The sequence below is a fragment of the Pseudoliparis swirei genome, chromosome 7, assembly GCF_029220125.1.
Source record: "Pseudoliparis swirei isolate HS2019 ecotype Mariana Trench chromosome 7, NWPU_hadal_v1, whole genome shotgun sequence".
NCBI lineage: Eukaryota > Metazoa > Chordata > Actinopteri > Perciformes > Liparidae > Pseudoliparis > Pseudoliparis swirei.
The window spans coordinates 15573372-15592696 of NC_079394.1; the positions used below are offsets into that span (position 1 = coordinate 15573372).

The window sequence follows — 19325 nt, forward strand, 5'->3', positions numbered from 1 at the left end:
TGGTGCTGACAGAAACATCTCACGAGAAAGAAATTAAAGAAGTTAAAAGTGAAAACGGACAAAATGAAACATTGACGCTCGGCTTGATAACAGATTCTAAACAATAAAGCAATGCAGGATAATAAGAAGTTAAAGGTTGGTTCAAGTCCCTCTTCAGCCTGGGTGATGGTCGCCCAGTCGGCTGCTGTTGACGCAAAGTTTCTAAATGCCGGGCCCTCGGATGAGTACCTGAATGCCTCTGCTGGCAGGGGATGCATCCAGAGGCCGCGAGGGGCTTCACTGGGTGTGAATGGGAAGTTTCTTCTCGTCTCTGCTCTATTGCTGGCAGACTCCCTCATGGGGTTTATTTCCCAAAGCAGCGCGAACCAGGACGACCGTGTGTCTGCAAGTGGGGAACAACAACAACAACAACAACAACACCACGTCAGCTGGTTTGTTGTTGGAGACAGAACTGCAAATAATGATCTTTTACTCAGGTACCTTCAGGAACCGAACAGGCAGAATTAGGGAAAACAGTACGGAACACTGGAGGACTCGGTCGGGAAAAACACAAAACAATGTGGCAGAGGACTAGTGAGGGACTAATGAGGGAATGGGATGCAGGTGAGACGGGCATGAGGACCAGGTGAAGGGACGAGGGACTGACAAGGTGGGAGTGACTGAACATAGAGTGAGGAGGGTGTGGAGCTGAACTGAGACAGAACCCCTCCTTTAAGGGACGGATTCTAGATGTCCCATCAGAATAGTCCCCTCGGGGGAGCGGGGGGGAGCCGCAGCAGGGACCGAGGGCCCGGCAGAAGCAGTTTGGGGGACGGGCCAACAGACCCTTAATGTAGGGCTCCTGGTTCTGGGTCTCGGCCCTCAGGTCTGCTCGTGGTGAAGTCCCTTTGAAGTCATCGGCTTTCATTCTGTTTCTGACGGTGCAAAAGGGTCTGAGAGTTGTAGTTGTTGTTGTTGTTGTGGCGGTGTTTGGGCATTACTACTCTGAGGTTTCACTTCACCTTTGACAGACCTGGACCTCCAGTTTCTGGAAATAAAACTTGTTTCCCCCCCAGCACAAGTTAACTTTTTCTAGTGTTGCTCATCGCGTTGTTGACACAGCTGGGAGAGCAAATATGGAGGGGGGAGGGGGCCGTCCAATCTGTGGCGAGGGGAGTGGGAGGCCCCCGGGTGAAGGACTACTCGGATCCTCAGACTTCTGGGGGGAGGTCGTGATGTTGTGCTGGAGCCGGTGGTTCTGTGGGCTGCTGGTCAGGACAGGTGCATGCTGGGACGGCGAGGACTTCAACGGGACAGGAAGGAGGAGAGCCGGCCAACAGGTTGGATTCAATGTCTTCTTCTGTGGTTTGTTCGGAACATTTAACGAGAGCACAAACTGAAACCAACACAACTACCCACAGGAGAAGTTATGACTGGATTCATTCTGATTTCCACTCTCTCTCGTTGATGTGGTGGAGATGAGAGGACGGATTATTATCAATGATCTGAAGCAGAGAATCCGTTTCTCTTCTTCTTTTTTCAAACGTGTCCCAGGGGTCGAGCGGTTCAGATGCACGTCATGTGACGTTGGTTCTAGTTGAGAGACTTCTTGTTGAATGTCAAACAGAAAATGCATATTTTTTTAAAGCAACACAAAAAAGAAAAGGCATGTTTCTGTGTCATCCCGACTTGTACGTGATTTTTCTTGTCGTTGTCGGGCAGATTACAGACTTGGACTCCGGTTGGACTTTTGTCATAAACACGTGGACTTTATACTTATTTTCTTGCTGCCGCCGACGAGCCCGTCTGATTTGTGATGTGGTGACAAAACGTTTGTGTGTGTTGCATAAAAAAAGTATATTTTAAATATTTGTGTATAACTAACACAGAAATTTTTTTCAAAAATGTTTCCTTCTTATAATAACAATAATAGTATTTATAATAAAGCCCCCCACTAAATGTCAAATAAAAATAGGCAGTAAATAACCACATAAATATACAAATAAGATGCAAATATGAGAATACAGGCCGTGTGGACGCTGGTCAGCAGGAGACAGTCATGATGAAGATGATTGACAGGCGAAAAACAGAAAGGGCGGGACAAACATCTCGAGGACATTTGATTGATCAAATGATCAAAATGTGCCTTTTGAAACACGATTATTTTTATATGTATATAAATATAATATATATATATATATTTATGAAAAAAATGTATATATATATAAACTATAAATTAAATAAATGTAAAATATTTTATATTTATATACATATAAAAACATGTTTATTATTTTAAATATTAATTTTAAAATGTTAAAAAATATATATATATACGTATATATGAATGTATGTATTTTTCAAACATGTATTTAATTTAAATTTTATAAATATATATATATATAAAATATAAATGAAATAGATGTTAATATATATATATATATATATTTATATAAATAATATATATTTAGATTTATATAAAATATAAATTAAATACACTTATTTTTAAATAAATATAATTTAAGTAAATGTAAAAAAATGTAAAAGATGTTTACATGTATACGTTATATATATTTTTATATATAATATATATATTTATATACATATATATTTCAGCATTCAGGGACCGAAAAAACCCTTTGTGCGTTTTTTCTTTTTAAGACTTGCCCTAAAGCTATTAAAAATAGCTCTGACATCGGGTCAATAATTTGTGCCTGGTCTTTGATTTACTGTCGAAATGTTCCCCAAGATCCCAGAGAGCAGGAACAAAGAGCAGCAGGAACACAAGTTGAAAAGCCTCTGACGCACATTTGGATTTTTTTGGGTTCAGAAAACGACCATGTGTTTAAAAAAAAAAGGTCTTCCTGAGGATTCAGGAAACGTGTTGTTTGGCCCGCCCCAAACGAGGATAACTTCTCCTCTGAGGACATATTTTATATTATTACAACTGCAAACACACTTACACGTCGTCATTTACTTTCTGTTTGCATATTAAAAGCTTCTCAGGAGGATTTAAAAGCACATCATAGTGAGTTATGAACCTATCATTAAGCCTTTCACAAGATGACGTTTCTTTTTTCATTATTTAATTAATTCACAGAACTCAAAGTTGGTGTCTTTTTGTTGCTCTCTGTAACCTTTCACATTATAGATAATCTATTATTCATGTGACTATATTGATTTGTGATTGATCAGCTTTAAGACATGACACCTTCAGGTCTCCTCTGCGTCTCCTTTTCAGTGTTATGTCAATGTTTTAAAATCAGTTTATTCTCAATTTATTACCTTGTTACGCAACTCTGTCCGAGTTTGTATCTGCCTGGCAGCAGCCCAGTGCAGCCACAGTGAGCCTCCACTGGGGGGGGGCCTTCCCCAATGGCACCCTGACATGACCTCGACATGTCGGAGATCTTTTAGGATGCGGTTGTGTGTATGTTTCTTTTCTCTTTCTCACACACACACACACACACACTTACACACACACAACGACACACACACACATATACACACGCACAAAGCCACAGACATACAGACACACACACAAAGACATACACATGCACAAAGACACATGCACCCACACACACACATACAAACACAAACACACACACAAAGACATACATACTCACAAAGATACACACATACATGTGCACAAAGACTCACATGCAAAGACACACACAAATACACACAGACACACACACACAAACACAGACAGACACACATACCCACACACACACAGACACATACACACACACACAGTGTTTTCTCTGTGAGTGATGAAGCCGATGATGAAGACCAGTCGAGGTCAGACATATTTCTATATAGTTGCCTTCAGCTCTCAATATATTGAGCGTGGAAGTAATTAATTAAGTAAATTTCCTGCACGGCGGCCGGTGTCGCGTGTCACGTGTTTGCTTCTCACTGAAACCGGATGATTTAATTAGTTATTAATCGAATTTAACGGCTCAGGATGGCTATCTCGGTTCTTGTGGTGTGTTGCCAATGTTGGCCAGTAGGCGGCGGTGTTGGACGTGTTACTGGGTTCACCTCACCTTGTCCTGGGCTCTTATTGTGAAGGAGGGTGGAGATCTTTGTGTTTGGTGATGGGCAATATTTTTTACAGCGATTCCCTGACAATTTATAGACTAAATAAACCAAATTATTCAGTAAATCTAGCAAATAACAAGCAGTTTAATTAATAATATAATCCATTAGTTGTTGTCCTATGCAGACTAAAAGTCTTAAATTAGTCATTAAAAACGTTACCTTAGATTAAATAAGTGATGACCGGACACATTTTGCAAGATAAGAACTGCAATACATATCAAATATAATTAATTTATAATTATATAACACCAAAAATCCTTTCTAGGATTGACATATTACAGGATGCATCAAGGCGACTAAAATCGACATTAATTTTTTTTTTGAAATAGATAAAATCACGTTGAAAGTTAAACCGTCTGCTATAATTAATACGATTTTATTTGATTTCATCTTATTATTAGATTTTAACAATAAAGCAGCATTTTAAAGAGTTGAACTTATTTTAAATACTTATCATGCTTCTGAGTAGCTTTTGCTTTATTAAACTGATTGCTAAAGCTTTTTAGTAAAGATGTGTAAACAAATAAAGTAAAACATTCAATATTTCCTTCTTAATGTGGAGGTAAAATGTAAATGTTCTCATACAAGTACCTTTAAATCTAATCATACTTGCCCCAATGTTACTTTCTAGTGTTTTTATGAACACTTTTCTTTTCCCACCCCAGCCTGCTGCCACAGTGAGAACACAAACAACACTGCCATCATTTCCCAAAGGCATGACGTAACGCTGCCTTCAGGGACACCTCGTAGATCTGAAAAGTCCTCGTTAAGAAACAGAAAAAAGCTTTGTGTCAGTTATTATGCTGCTCGACTTCATTAAATGCCACATGATGTGAATTCATACATGTGACTTTAGGGAAAATATTGATTTATTATTATTATTATTATTATTATTATTATTATTATTATAGCATATTCTGATCGTAGTAGTAGTTTCTGAATGTTTTCCACACAAGTGTTCCGACAGCATTTTGAAAATACTAAATTATACATTAAAAAAGTTGCAAATAAGTAAAATAAAATCAATTATACTGATTTGTAGGGAGTAAACCAAATGTGTAAATATATATATTTTATTCCAAAATCAACAATCGAAAATGTGGATAAAAGAAAACGTATTAAAGGATGATAAAAAATAACCTGCTAAAGTCGTACTATAAGAACACAATAAAACAATGAAGAAATAAAGATACACCTATATATGTATATATGTGTGTGTGTGTGTTTGAAATATTATAGAGATTAAATAATGTATGTTTTTTTTCGGCCGTGTTACCCTTGTTTTGTCATAATTTATATAAATATATAGGGTATCTTATTGCCGACGGCCCTGAACGCAGCACGGGCCTGTGAGGGGGCGGGGCTTAGCACAGCCCCAGTGTGACTCGCCTAAACGCATCGGACAGCGGCGCCGACTCTCCGGTCAAGAATAAAGAAACACAGATTAAAAACAGTTAGAAAATAATTCTAATTTTAATTAATTAAAATAAAAAAATGTCACTGTGACTTGACTCGCGGCTCCATCGGCACCCATGGTCCATTTCCCGGGCACGCGCACCGGACAGCCGGTCGAGATGTTTGATTCGTCGTGGAGGGTGCGCAGCATTTGGGACGGGGTGAGGCTGGAGCTGGCGGAGGACCGGGGCCCGGTGGTCCTGCACAGCCTCACGCACCTGGACCCGGACCTGCCGCTGCTGGAGGTGAGGGGAGGGGGGTGAGGTCCGTTAGGTGATGCTTGATGCTTGTTGTGTTGTGTCCAGGACCCGGATTGAGTGTCCAGGGTCTGATCACTCAAAGTCACAAATAAAAAGGAGTTGCAGACATTTTTTCTTAGGTTTTAGTGTATATAAACTAACGTCAGACAGATGGTAATAAACAGTTTATTACACAATGTAAACAACTCGTAGTTCTGAGTGTGCCCTCATGTGTGAGATGGACAGTGATGACGTCATGTAACGTGAAGACATCCACTGCCTGGGTTTCTAAACCTTGTAAAAGCCTGATTATAATAATGTAGAGGTCTATTTGGACTATATGGACGAGACTAAAGTAAAAGCAGAGCAATAACACTCTGAATTCACAGGGAAAGTCCACCGTTGGCACCAGAGGAAGAGGATGACTTGTTCTTTTTCAACCCCACACTGAGACCTTCCTCTGCGAGTCACTGGGGGATAGAATAATAATAAAATAGTATGTAAGGTAGACTGCAATAAGGATGTAATGACCATTAGAGGTTCATAATAAGAGTCTACAGCCACGCTTTGCGTTGTGAGATCAATGCGAGCTGCAACTCAATCGTTTTTATTATCAATTAAATTGTTTCAACAACAGAAAAAAGGGGAATTTTAGTCCAAAACCCAAAGAAATTGTATTTACTATTATATAAAACAGAGGAAACTAATTGAATTGGAGAAGCTGGAAATGTGCCTCAAACTATTGCTGTGTTTTACTGTTATTTTAGATTTATTTATTATATTAATTCATTTATTATTATTTTTCAATTAAAATGTCATGACAATCCATCCAATGATGTTGAGATATTTGTCTTCCTCTAGCATGATGCTCCACTTACATATTTCTGCTCCTCTTCAACCCCTCAGTGACCCGGGACCCCAACATTTATATCTGTTATCCGTTAAAAGTCCTTTTCCACCTCGTGGATTAAGTGGAAACATTCTCCAGAACATTCTATCAGATCAGGAAGGAGGGGAGGGGAGGGGGGGCGATTAATCGTATTTATCGGTGTTACGCGAGGCCTCTGATCGGACAACCTCATGACCGAGACCACGTGGATCCGGTCTCATCTGGACCCTAAACCAGTTCTCCTCGGCTCGGTTCTGTCGTCGAGCCGTACAGATATCACGACCCGAGTTTCCCTTTTTTTATTTCTTTTGCGGGCTCAGAGAAGTAGCAGCAGTGAACTGCTCGAATCTAATCCTCTCCCTCTAACACAATTACCTAATGCCTAATCCCCCCCCCCCCCCCCCCACACACACACACACCAGGCCACCGCCCGCCCGGCAGGAGGCCACGGGTTTCCCCTCCACAATCGGCGCCTTTCTTTTCCACGTCGGTGCCGGGGAGAATCGAGAAGGGATGTTTACTCCACGTCACGGTTATTTAACTGTACGCAGAGAGAAAGGAAAGGTCACCGTGTGAACGAGGCTCAGTTAATGCTGGTCTGAGATCAGACCTCTTCAGTCCCGATGAGCGATGCCGAGCATCGATGCATTTTGATTGATGAATAATATCCCGTTAATAAGAAACATCTATTAGTTTTCTTTGAGAACCTCTAGTTTTCTTTAGGAACTTCTAGTTCTCTTTGGCAACTTCTAGTTTTATTTGGCAAACTATAGTTTACTCTGGGAACCTCTATTACGTATTCTTTTGGGAACATCTATTAAGTTTTCTCTGGGAACCTCTATTAAGTTTTCTTTGCCAACTTCTATTAAGTTTTCTTTGGGAACTTCAATTAAGTTTTCTTTGGGAACTTCTATTTAGTTTTCTTTGGGCACATCTATTTAGTGTTCTCTGGAAACCTCACGTTTTCTTTGGGAACCTCTAGTTTTATTTGGGAAATTCTAGTTCTCTTTGGGAACCTCTAGTTTTCTCTTGGAACTTCTAGTTTTATTTGGGAACTTCTAGTTCTCTTTGAAAACCTCTAGTTCTCTCTGGGAACCTCTAGTTCTCTTTGAAAACCTCTAGTTCTCTTTGGGGACCTCTAGTTTTCTCTGGAAATCTCTAGTTTTCTCTGGGAACCTCTAGTTTTCTCTGGGAAACTCTAGTTTTCTCTGGAAACCTTAGTTCTCTTTGGGAACCTCTAGTTTTCTCTGGGAACCTTAGTTCTCTTTGGAAACCTCTAGTTTTCTCTGGAAACCTTAGTTCTCTTTGGGAACCTCTAGTTTTCTCTGGGAACCTTAGTTCTCTTTGGAAACCTCTAGTTTTCTCTGGAAACCTTAGTTCTCTTTGGGAACCTCTAATTTTCTTTCGGAACATTTTCTACATATTATCATACTGAGATGCATGTCAAACAGTATGAAAAAGTGCATTCAAGTAAACAAACAAACATTCATAACAAAGCAGCAGGATTAGAGATGCACCAACATACAAGACCGCTCAACAAAGATCGTACTGCTGCTCGTCGAGGTCTTCAACAGGAATTCCTTCAAACTGGACTCCCGGTTCAGGACCGTTGGGTCCGAACAACAGTCCCTTCTATAACAGTCTTCACATCTATTTGAAGAAGTAATCAATGCTCAGGGCTCTTATGAAGCTGCAGTGAAATCAGAGACGCAGAGCGACTCTAACGGCTCTCCAAGCTTCATGGTCTAATTGTCCTCAGTGCTAACGGTGACTCAGCAAAGTGTTAAATAGATGAATGATGTGACTCCACACGAGAACTTTAGGTCTCCCACATGGACACTACACTGTGGAACTACTCTGTTCTAAATTAAACGTTACAAGTATTTGATGCATTAATCAATAAAAGGTGGTGACATACTTAGTTATCCCCACTGAGAGAGAAGAGGATTATCCTCCTTATGAAGCTCTTGATTAATACCAGCTGACAAAGCCCGTTCAGCCTCAGGTGTGTTTCACTCATATCTGTCACAACAGCTCTAGTTGTTGGAGGGAACTTAAGCACGAGTTCAATCTGTTCGTGAGGAACTGGAACGAACTGTGTGGGCGAGACTCGAAGGCACCGGACTGACGGCAAGCCTCCTTTCTCCCGTCACTTTGAATTAAAATATATATTTGGAATGCATGTGATGCTGCAGATAAAATGAATTATCAGATGGCAGGAAATGTGGATCGAGGTCTTCTTTTTCGAATCCAATCTAATCGGTTGTCCTGATCCGTCAACTTCATTTCAAGGAAAATAATTCTGTTCTTTCGTAAAGGTCACGCTTTAAGTGGAAGGGGGAAAAAGACAAAAATAGCCCCTTTTGTGTTGCTGGTAAATTGGACATAGAAATGGCCTTTTTTTCACAGATGAGAGGGAAAGTACAGCGAGTAGAAGAAGAATGGACGTGTGTCAGGGTGCCCGAGTAGCCAAAGAGGCAAATGAATCACTGGAGTCAGCATTCAGGAAGACACTCAAGTTTATTTAGTTCTTCCATCGGTTTTCTTTCCCCTCCCAAACAAAAGTGAGCTTTTATATATACACCATTTGCTGCCAATTAACCTGGACCAACCACCCCGAGGTGAGTCTACGTAACAACAAATGTGTATCCTAACTATGTATCCAATCCGACTAAACCCCAAACTATTCATTCCCATCTATCACCACCTGTGTCCATCCTATTAATAAGGTACACTATAACCTCGGTATATTTAACTATACCTGGGTGTTTCGGGCCCCCCGAACACCCTAGGGAGGAGGAAACAGGTAGAGGTAAGTTTCGAACTATACAATATACAACAATATTGTTGTAACGGCGCCGCGTCGTTACTACGTGTGTGTTTGTTCAAAGAAAAGACAGCAGAAGGAAAAAGCTAGACACCGAAACTTCACTCCATCTTTACTGCTGTTAGCGAGTCGGCTTCAGGAACGACTGTTGGATGGTTTCCAATTAAATCTGGTTCTCCCCAATCACGCTCACCTGTAGGAGCTCCTGGTGTTTGTTTTAGCGCCACCTTGAGGCCAACTTCATTCTTTACGACCACATATATCAACTTTAGCTAGACTGTGTTAAATGCTAATCAGCTAATGTTAGCATGCTAGCACCAAGATGGTGAACATTCCACCTGTTAAACGTCAGCGCGCTAATTTCTTTGCAGATTTCTTTGTGATTTAAATTATTATTAATTTTCAGTCGGTTCTACAAAACAAGAAAACGCCACATTTGGCATTGTGGGGGAATTGAGATCGCCATTTTGTTTTTTGTTAAAACAAAACCAAACGATTAACTTCAAATTATCAAATATTAGCACCCTACAAGGCTGAACTAAGACGTTAGACGTGCTAAACGTAGCACATTATTAACGTTAGCATGCTAGCGTTGCTATTGCTCACGTGGTCTCAGAGAGCGACGCGCATCGCTGCGTAATAACAATAATGTTTTTTATCGTCCACAACTCCTCCTCCTCTTCATCCTCCTCTTCTTTGTCCTCCTCCTCCTTCATCCTCCTCCTCCTCCTCCTCCTCCTGACCCACATCCAAATGATCTGACTGGCTGTCAGCACCATTGTTAGCGAGGGGAAGTCACTGGCTTGTGCTACTGGGTTGTAATGGACGCTCTACATTGTCGGCTTTGTTTAGGTGTTGATTTTTTTTTTTTTTTTTTGGGGGGGGTGGGGCAGCTTCTGTCTTTCCACTGGGACTTTCCCTGCCGATTAACATCAATCTTTTCTGAGGCTCCTCTGGGGACCTCCTCTATCGGGCAGGTGTGTCTTTTCTGTCTGCGAGAGTCGAAAACTTGAGAAACACGACGATGTTCGGCCTCCAGAGGGTTCTGGCTCAGAATGGCGGGGGGGGGCTTGTGTTTGTGGTTTTAGTATGCAACGGAGCTGGGGAGGGCGGGGGTCTGTGTTTATACAAGCTCAGATATGGAGATGGGGAGGAGTTAAACATCGAGTAGAAGAATCCTGATTGTGTCTCTGAGCGGAGGAGTAGGTCAGAAACAGTTCAGCCTGTTTTTAAAGGATGTTTGTGAGGTGGAGACGTCAGAACGTCACTCTCTTTAAGATTTAATGGCTCGTTGTTTAGTAGTCAGCATCAATTGAAAATACCACGAATCTCGTTTCCCATTTTGATACCACGTTAAAAACAAAAACAAATAAACGGCAAGTAAACAAGTCGTAATTCACTCTAATATCTATTTTATATTGCTGTGAAAACATCACATTTGAACGCATCACGTTGACGTCGTAATTAACCTTTTGTGCTTGAACGTATCGCAGTGAACCTCAACGTGGCCTCCGTTAATGCTAGATAGCTATTAGCTCTGCGGTTCTGCTACCAGCTAACGTTAGCTAGCTCGCCTCCTGCAGATTTCAGATTTGTCGTTCACAATGACGCATTAGTTAGGTTTATGGCGTCATTTCGTGTTTCAGACGACTAAAGAAAAACATTTGCATCAAATTGGTACCGAAGTATCGCTTTTTGTGACGTCCTTCCCATCAGTGCTAACAGGACAAGAGACAAGAAAACCAAACTTATTTGGGAAGAAACTGTCAGATATTGTATTGAGTTTCCTTTGAGTGACAGGCTGCCTGGGGCTTTTATTGTGAAAGGTAAGGTTTGTGTGAAAGTCTAAATGACTCACAGTGCGTGAGGCCTTTAGGGATGAATCAGCTGATTGTTGAGGCATTACAGAATCAGGTCATGTTGAGTCTTTAAACTGTATGAAAAAGCCGACATGACGCTCTTCCTCCTGAAACTTCTCTCTCTCCCTCTTCTCTCCTCCCATTGCTCCACATGTTCATTCACGGTCCGGTGGAACCAGGGGAGGAAATGTTCAAAGTGTTTTCTTAGATTTTTTTTAACCAAAAACAAACAGAAAACACAAATCAGACAATCAAATTAAATTGTTATTTATTATTATTATTATTTTTTAAACAACAACAATTATAACTTACACTACCGTTCAAAAGTTTGGGGTCACTTAGAAATGTCTTTATTTTTCAAAGAAAAGCACTGTTTTTTCAATAAAGATAACATTAATCAAAAATACACTCTATACATTGTTAATGTGGTAAATGACTATTCTAGGTGGAAACGTCTGGTTTCTAATGAAATATCTCCATAGGTGTATAGAGGCCCATTTCCATCAACTATCACTCCAGTGTTCTAATGGTACATTGTGTTTGCTAATCGCCTTAGAAGACTAATGTCTGATTAGAAAACCCTTGTGCAATTATGTTAGCACAGCTGAAAACAGTTATGCTGGTGATATAAGCTATACAACTGGCCTTCCTTTGAGCTTGAAGTTTGAAGAACAAAATTTATACTTCAAATATTAATCATTATTTCTAACCTTGTCAATGTCTTGACTACATTTTCTACTCAATTTTCAATTCATTTGATAAATAAAAGTGAGTTTTCATGGAAGACACGAAATTGTCTGGATGACCCCAAACTTTTGAACGGTAGTGTATTTCTTTAATTTTGTATAATTCAAAATTATATTTATTGATTTTGTTTTACCTACCTAGTTCAGGCAATACAGGCAAAACAAAGAAAAGACAAAAAACTCCATGAAATGATCTTATTATCATGGGGGCATTTGTTGCCTCTGCTCGTGATGTCAGGGGCAACATTATATTTCGTAGTTTTGTATCCCGACGCTGGGGGGAGGAGAACGTCCATCTGAGTGTGTAGGAGGCATTTTAAATGAAACAAATAGATTTATAAAGTGACTCATTATCGCTGGCAGCTACTTCCCGGTGTTGGCAGTGTGTTTCTATATATATATATATAATTATTATTGCTTTCATTTGAAAACCAACATTTATATTTCACTCTGTTGTGACCAGATTTAGAATAAAAAAACCTCCCCTGTGCATAATGGATTTTAAATGGTAGGTTTAGTTGCGATGAAGAGCAAATGGGTTTCTATAAATAACAGCTGTCGGTGCCTTTTCTGTTTTTAGAGCATCGTGCTCAAAATGTGACGATCACAGTCACTAAATGTTCCTCGCTGGAGGCGCCGAACATTTAGTGACTTCACGGCACAAATACACAAAAACACACAAGTTTACAGGAGGAACGTCCCAGAGCCTCCAGTTAATCCTCAAAGTGAATGTGTTGACCTGTCAATCACCTTGTAGCCCCGCCCCTAAAGCATCCCCTGCTTTATGGTCTGTTCGACTCTAAATGACCATCATGTACTAAATGATGACATCATGCTGTATAGAAGAAGACTTGAAACTAGAGACTGAGACATAAACTCATGTTTACAATGTTTACGTGTTTAGGGAATACATCAAGAGAGAAGTAGAGTCATTATGTAGACTTCTATACAACCAGAGGAGTCACCCCCTGGTGGTCAGTAGAGAGAATGCAGGTTTAACACATGAAGCCGAGACTTCTATATAACCACAGGAGTCGCCCCCTGGTGGACAGTAGAGAGAATGCAGCTCTAACACATGAAGCATAGACTTCTATACAACCAGAGGAGTTGTGTTTCATTCACGTTAGATTACATTCTGACGTTCTTTTTGCATTCCCAGCTAACCTCGGCTCTCTTTTTCCTACTGAAGCGACGCCAATCCCTCCTGTTTTTAAACATGTGTTGTCATGGGGTTGGACCTCCACGGCTTCCGGGTGCTGCGGCTGATAAGCTGTCGACAGGCCGTGGGTTGATCTCCTCTTTCCCTATTTATCTGTCACAGAGGTTACTGAAGTTCATGTTCTCATAGTTCTGATTGCACTGGAAAACTTTTATTTTTTTAATCTTGTCTAGTGCACAAAGGGTTTGGAGCCGGTCGTCGGTGTAGTTATATTGTCGTTGTTTCAGTGGCATAAAATAGTCATGTTTTTTTTTTATTGAAACAAGCCCTTCAGAAAGCAATTTATTCAAATATTGTTTTTTCTGCTACTTGGTTTAAAAAAAAAAAAATGTTGTTCCGTTCTCATAAGTTTAAAATCATAATGTCTCAACAGTCCAACAGATCTATGCCGTGTCACTTTTTCCAAAGACACACAGCCGGTCTCATTTTGCAGAGCTCGTCTCCACGGCAACGCCGACACAACACAGGGGACTCGTCGATGACTGAGATGTTATCGAATAATATAAATTTTTTTTTTTAAAGAAAGAAAGTAGGCAGTGACGCACGGGGGAGTCACACCGAGGCTCGGCAACGGACTCTGATGACTCATGCTCCCAGCATGCACTGCAAGGGGGCCTGGAAACAGATTACAACACATTTTTATGAATTGATCAAATTCCTCTGATTTGTGTGCATGCCTTTCTAAATTAGGACTAATTGTAACGGACCCCAGCCGGACAATATATATATTTATTACAATTCATTTTACAAGTTAATTAAAGAATAAAGTTGCTAAACATGTCTTCAAAGCCCAAATAAAACACAAAGTACCTTGTTAGCAGTTCATAGAGTAATACAAATACACCTATTCCTTCAGTACACCTAGCTAATGTACTTTTTGCGAAGTCAAGTTAGGAGATTTACATCTACGTCCTGTCTCGCTGGAAGAACTTCAAAATACAAGGACCTAAAACATTAAAAGGCACTTACAAAATAAATTGTTTTACACTAAACCAAAACCATGGTCCCCGTATGGTCCCGTGTGGTCCCTGTGTGTCCCCGTGTGTCTCCGTGTGGTCCCCGTGTGTCCCTGTGTGGTCTCCGTGTGGTCCCCGTGTGTCCCTGTGTGTCCCCGTGTGGTCCCTGTGTGGTCTGTGTGGTCCCCGTGTGTCCCTGTGTGGTCTCTGTGTGGTCCCCGTGTGGTCCCCGTGTGGTCCCCGAGTGGTCCCGTGTGTCCCTGTGTGGTCCCCGTGTGGTCCCTTGTGGTCCCGTGTGGTCCCGTGTGGTCCCTTGTGGTCCCGTGTGGTCCCTTGTGGTCCCGTGTGGTCCCGTGTGGTCCCTTGTGGTCCCGTGTGGTCCCTGTGTGGTCCCCGAGTGGTCCTGTTGATGTTGGAGGAACACACCCACCACCGGACGGCACTGACTGAAAGAAACAGCGGTAGACTTCAACTTTACATCTATAAGCGTTTTATTCAGAAATCAGGATACAAGTAGACATCATGCATGGGCCCCCCTCCGCCTGGTACCTATTGTATTCAGACCAGAGAGAGGCGCCTTAGCAGAGGGCGCGACGGTTTAAATAGTCATCAAGACCAGTTCTGATTGGTCCAGCGAAGAGAGGGCGGTGTCTTCTCATTGGTTCTTCGTCTCTGCCTCCATCGCTGTCGCTCATTCATTGGTCCTTCTCGGCCCGCCAATGAGAGCATATGTTGTGAAAAAGTGTGGGAAGAGAAAGACTTGTTGCTTTCTTTGAAGCTTATTCCACTGAGCTCGAGAGTTTTCTAAGATAATCTTATCTCTTCCGAGGTGGGATGCGCTGCGTCTAGGTCGTTTATCAAAAGGCCTCTTCACGTGTGTGTGTGTGTGTGTGTGTGTGGGGGGGGGTCAGAGAGGCCTGTGGTTGAATCCGGATATTAATTGCCAAAGCTGGACCGTTCCTTATCTTATCTGCGCTTAGTAAATGTCTCCAGTTGCCTTCTCCTGCTCTGAGAGTATATAGAGCTTCTTTGTTCTAGTCATCTTCCAGGATGAGCGTGGTGCATAAAATTTATTTCGTGTGTCACTGTTATCTTCTTTGATCAGTTCAGGCGCCGGAATGCCCTGCTGAAGTTTCTAACTCTCATCCAGTGTTTTTCCACTTTACACATATCATTTATGCACAATACACGAGGCTATGCTAAGCTATAATATATATTCTTTACAGTCCCGCGTGACCGCGTGTAGAGAACCTTGACCCGTTCCCACTCTGTGCTGTTGACTGGTTTCGGTCCTCGGGGTTTCGCAGCTGATGTTTGTTTTCAGTGTTCATTAACTCAAAAGTAGACCTTCAGTGCCCTTTTTTATGCCTTTGTGCCTTCGTCTCCCTAACTTTTGGGGAGAGTCCATTTAAAAAAGATATATAGGGGAAAATATATGTTGATTCCATTTAAAAAAACTAGGGCTGTCAGCGTTAACGCGTTAATCTATGCGATTAATTTGGCCGCGTTAACGCACTAAAATATTTTAACGCAATTAACGCAATTTTTTTATTTTTTTATTTTTAAACCGCGGCAGTACGGTTTGACACTGTTTCCGTTTTTAAAACAATTATTTCTCCGCGAAAATAAAAGCAGAAATCAGTTTAACTCGTGGATGAATCAGTCGGGTTTCCTCCTGCTCCTCCTTCCTCCCGTCTCCCCCTCTGATACACAGAGGAACAGAGGGGCGACGTGTCGGGTGACGCGGCGCGGAAAGAACTCGTCACACGAAACCTTCACCATGATTTGTCAATCCGTTTCGGTAAAAACAACCAATGAACACTCAGTAAATCACAAAGGACCTCCCACCTCACAGGTTAGGCTCATTTAGCAGCCTGTCAGTCAGAGAACCAGAGAACACGGCGTGAGGACAATGAGCCTTATTTCAGAGCTGAGATTGTTCTGGAATGTTTGATGTATAACACGTGGGGGTGTGTCACATGCAAAAGACTTTAAACGGTGAATTTAATTTATTTTGTAAAATGTATAAAATGCCCACAGCCTCCAGAGGGTTAACGTGACATATGTGAATGTCAGTCAGTCACCAAGGCCACTGGTTCTGCTGCTGTTCAATGTTAAAGATGACAGGACCAATGGGGTCTCAATATAATCTGATGTTTCACTGAAGAAACAATTTATCATCCACGATATTAAATACCTCGCTGGCACTGTATATGTAGGAGCCTCTTTGAAAACACAGCTCTGTGTGAAGTTTTGTCTTTAAAAAGAAGGAAAACACTTTTAAGCGCGATTAATCGCGATTAATCGCGATTAATTAATCGCAATTTCAAAATGTGCGATTAATTAGTTAATTTTTTTTAATCGATTGACAGCCTTAAAAAAACCACATTGTTATTTGATAACTGCTAATAAATAAAAATATTTATATGTATAGTGGAAAATAAAAACTGACTTTGGGTCGAGTCCATTTAAAAAAAACATGAATAATGAACAAATTCTGCATTTAATCCCCAAAGTAAAGGAGCCGGACTTTGCTCTTAAACCTGTGGATTAGTTCCCGTTCATCCAGTGAACTTTGTTTTGGTAACAAGCCTTTCACACAGAGAAAGAGTCGCTGGCGGTCGTAATTACATGTTCCCATCCCATAATAAGGCCCTTTCCCTCTCCATGGTAACGACGGGGTCTTGTTCTCCGTCCCTCTCAGAGCTCGACGCAGGAGATCGGCGAGGAGGCCGAGGAGGACGCTGTCTTCACCATCACGCTGAGGAAGGTGCAGCTGCACCAGTCGGCCAGCAAGGGGCAGCGCTGGCTGGGCGTGGACACGGACTCCGCCCTCAGCCTCTACGAGACCTGCAAGGTGCGCACCATCAAGGCCGGCACGCTGGAGCGGCTGGTGGAGTACATGGTGTCGGCCTTCAGAGGCAAGGACTCAACCTACGTCACCATCTTCCTCTGCACCTACCGCTCCTTCGCCTCCACGAGGCAGGTGCTGGACATGCTGCTCAACAGGTGAGGATGAGAGGAGGAAGAATTTACACTTTTCTCTCATTTCGCTTCTGTAGATTTCGACTGAGTTCACCTAAAGTTCCCGTTACGTAACGCCTCATTTGCATATGTAAAAATTTCATACGGTGGACATGTGTGAAATGTAACTTTAATCTCTTAACACGTTCATTCATGAATATATATTATGAAGCTTTATTCAGAGCCTCATTTCTACACATTTATAATAAAAACAATATATTTTGTTGACAGTATTTTGGGATTTTGAAAGTGATACAAACAGATATAATAAACTATCTGTCAATAACATTAAACTATCATTTAAAACCTGAATGTATCCAAAGTTTATGTTCTAGAAACACCCATTTAATAGTGTTTTTAATTTAGTATTTTTAATGCATGAATAAGTCATATTTACTAATTAAAGGACATTTAATATACTCGTTAAATTTAAATGTGTTTTAGTCAATAAAGTAGAAAATACAAGCTCTCATCCAAACTGGTGGATTTGATCCATGAGTGAAAACAATGAGGTATCTCGACCTTTATTGATTCTCATTATTATTATAAATGTATTTTATTTGGTAGACGAAAGTTAGAACTTAAAGTTAAAGTGTGAACGAATGAATTAGAGCAGAAGGTTCTTTTGTCTCCATCTCAGCTTAGACAAAGTTGATTCTTTCCATCAGGATTTAAACGTTTAAATATTTTAAATGAATCATGTTTTTAATGTTTTTTAGGTACGCTAAGCTACAAAACGTCCCGGCCGTCGCGGCACATCGAGTTTCCCAGGACGACTGCACCGAGCTGAGGAAGTGAGTCAGGGGATAATGCATCTTCTTCTTCTTCTTCTTCTTCTTCTTATTGTGTGTGTCTGTGTGTGTGTGTGTGTGTGTGTGTGCATTTGCTAAATGACATGTAATGTAATGTGTGTGTCTGTCTCTGTGTGTGTGTGTGTGTGTGTATCTGTGTGTGTATCTGTGTGTGTGTGTGCGTCTGCTAAATGACATGTAATGTGGTGTGTATGTGTGTGTCTCTCTCTGTGTGTCTGTGTGTGTGTCTGTGTGTGTGTGCGTTTGCTAAATGACATGTAATGTAATGTGTGTGTGTGTATGTGTGCGTTTGCTAAATGACATGTAATGTAATGTGTGTGTCTGTCTGTCTCTCTGTGTGTGAGTGTGTATCCGTGTGTGTATCTGTGTGTGTGTGTGCATCTGCTAAATGACATGTCATGTAATGTGGTGTGTATGTGTGTGTATCTCTCTGTGTGTGTGTGTGTGTGTGCGTCTGCTAAATGACATGTAATGTAATGTGTGTGTGTGTGTGTGTGCATCTGCTAAATGACATGTAATGTGTGTGTGTGTGTGTGTGTGTCTCTGTGTGTGTGTCTGTCTCTGTGTGTGTGTTTGTGTGTCTGCTAAATGACATGTAATGTAATGTGTGTGTGTGTGTGTGTGTGTGTGTGCATCTGCTAAATGACATGTAATGTAATGTGTGTGTGTGTGTGTGTCTCTGTGTGTGTGTCTGTCTCTGTGTGTGTGTTTGTGTGTCTGCTAAATGACATGTAATGTGTATGTGTGTGTGTGTGTGTGTGTGTGTGTGTGTGTCTCAGCACCGTCTCCTCCATCCTGGGCGCCTGGTTGGACCAGTACCACGAGGACTTCTGGACCCCCCCGAGCTACGACTGCCTCCACCAGCTTATGTCCTACCTGCACCGCCACTTCCCCGGCTCGGACTTGGAGCGCCGCGCCCGCAACCTGCTGGCCCACTTCCACCGGCGGCAGCAGAGCGAGCCCGAAGGCGCTGACGGGACCCGGGCGGCACGGGAGAGGGACGGCGGCGAGACGCCCGGACACAGGGGTCAGAATTTAAATTCTAATATTATATATTTTATATATGTGTGTCTGTGTGTGTATATATATATATGTATGTATGTATGAATATATTATATATAATGCTGATGACCATAGACCAAGATATGATCTATGTTGTTTACGTTTTATCCCTTTATTTATAACTCATATTTATTCATATATATTTGTATATGTGTGT

General features: G+C 41.4%; 1 protein-coding gene across 1 annotated transcript in view; it reads left to right on the top strand.

The window, feature by feature from the left end:
• The first annotated feature begins 5496 nt into the window (after positions 1–5496).
• The window catches only part of LOC130196447 (ral guanine nucleotide dissociation stimulator-like), a 30876-nt gene continuing 17047 nt past the window's right edge, over positions 5497–19325 (top strand). The window contains exons 1-4 of the mRNA XM_056418606.1: positions 5497–5780; positions 16975–17279; positions 18014–18088; positions 18886–19133. Coding sequence (XP_056274581.1) covers positions 5613–5780; positions 16975–17279; positions 18014–18088; positions 18886–19133 — 796 coding nt within the window. The 5' untranslated portion in view covers positions 5497–5612. The remainder of the gene's footprint in view (positions 5781–16974; positions 17280–18013; positions 18089–18885; positions 19134–19325) is intronic.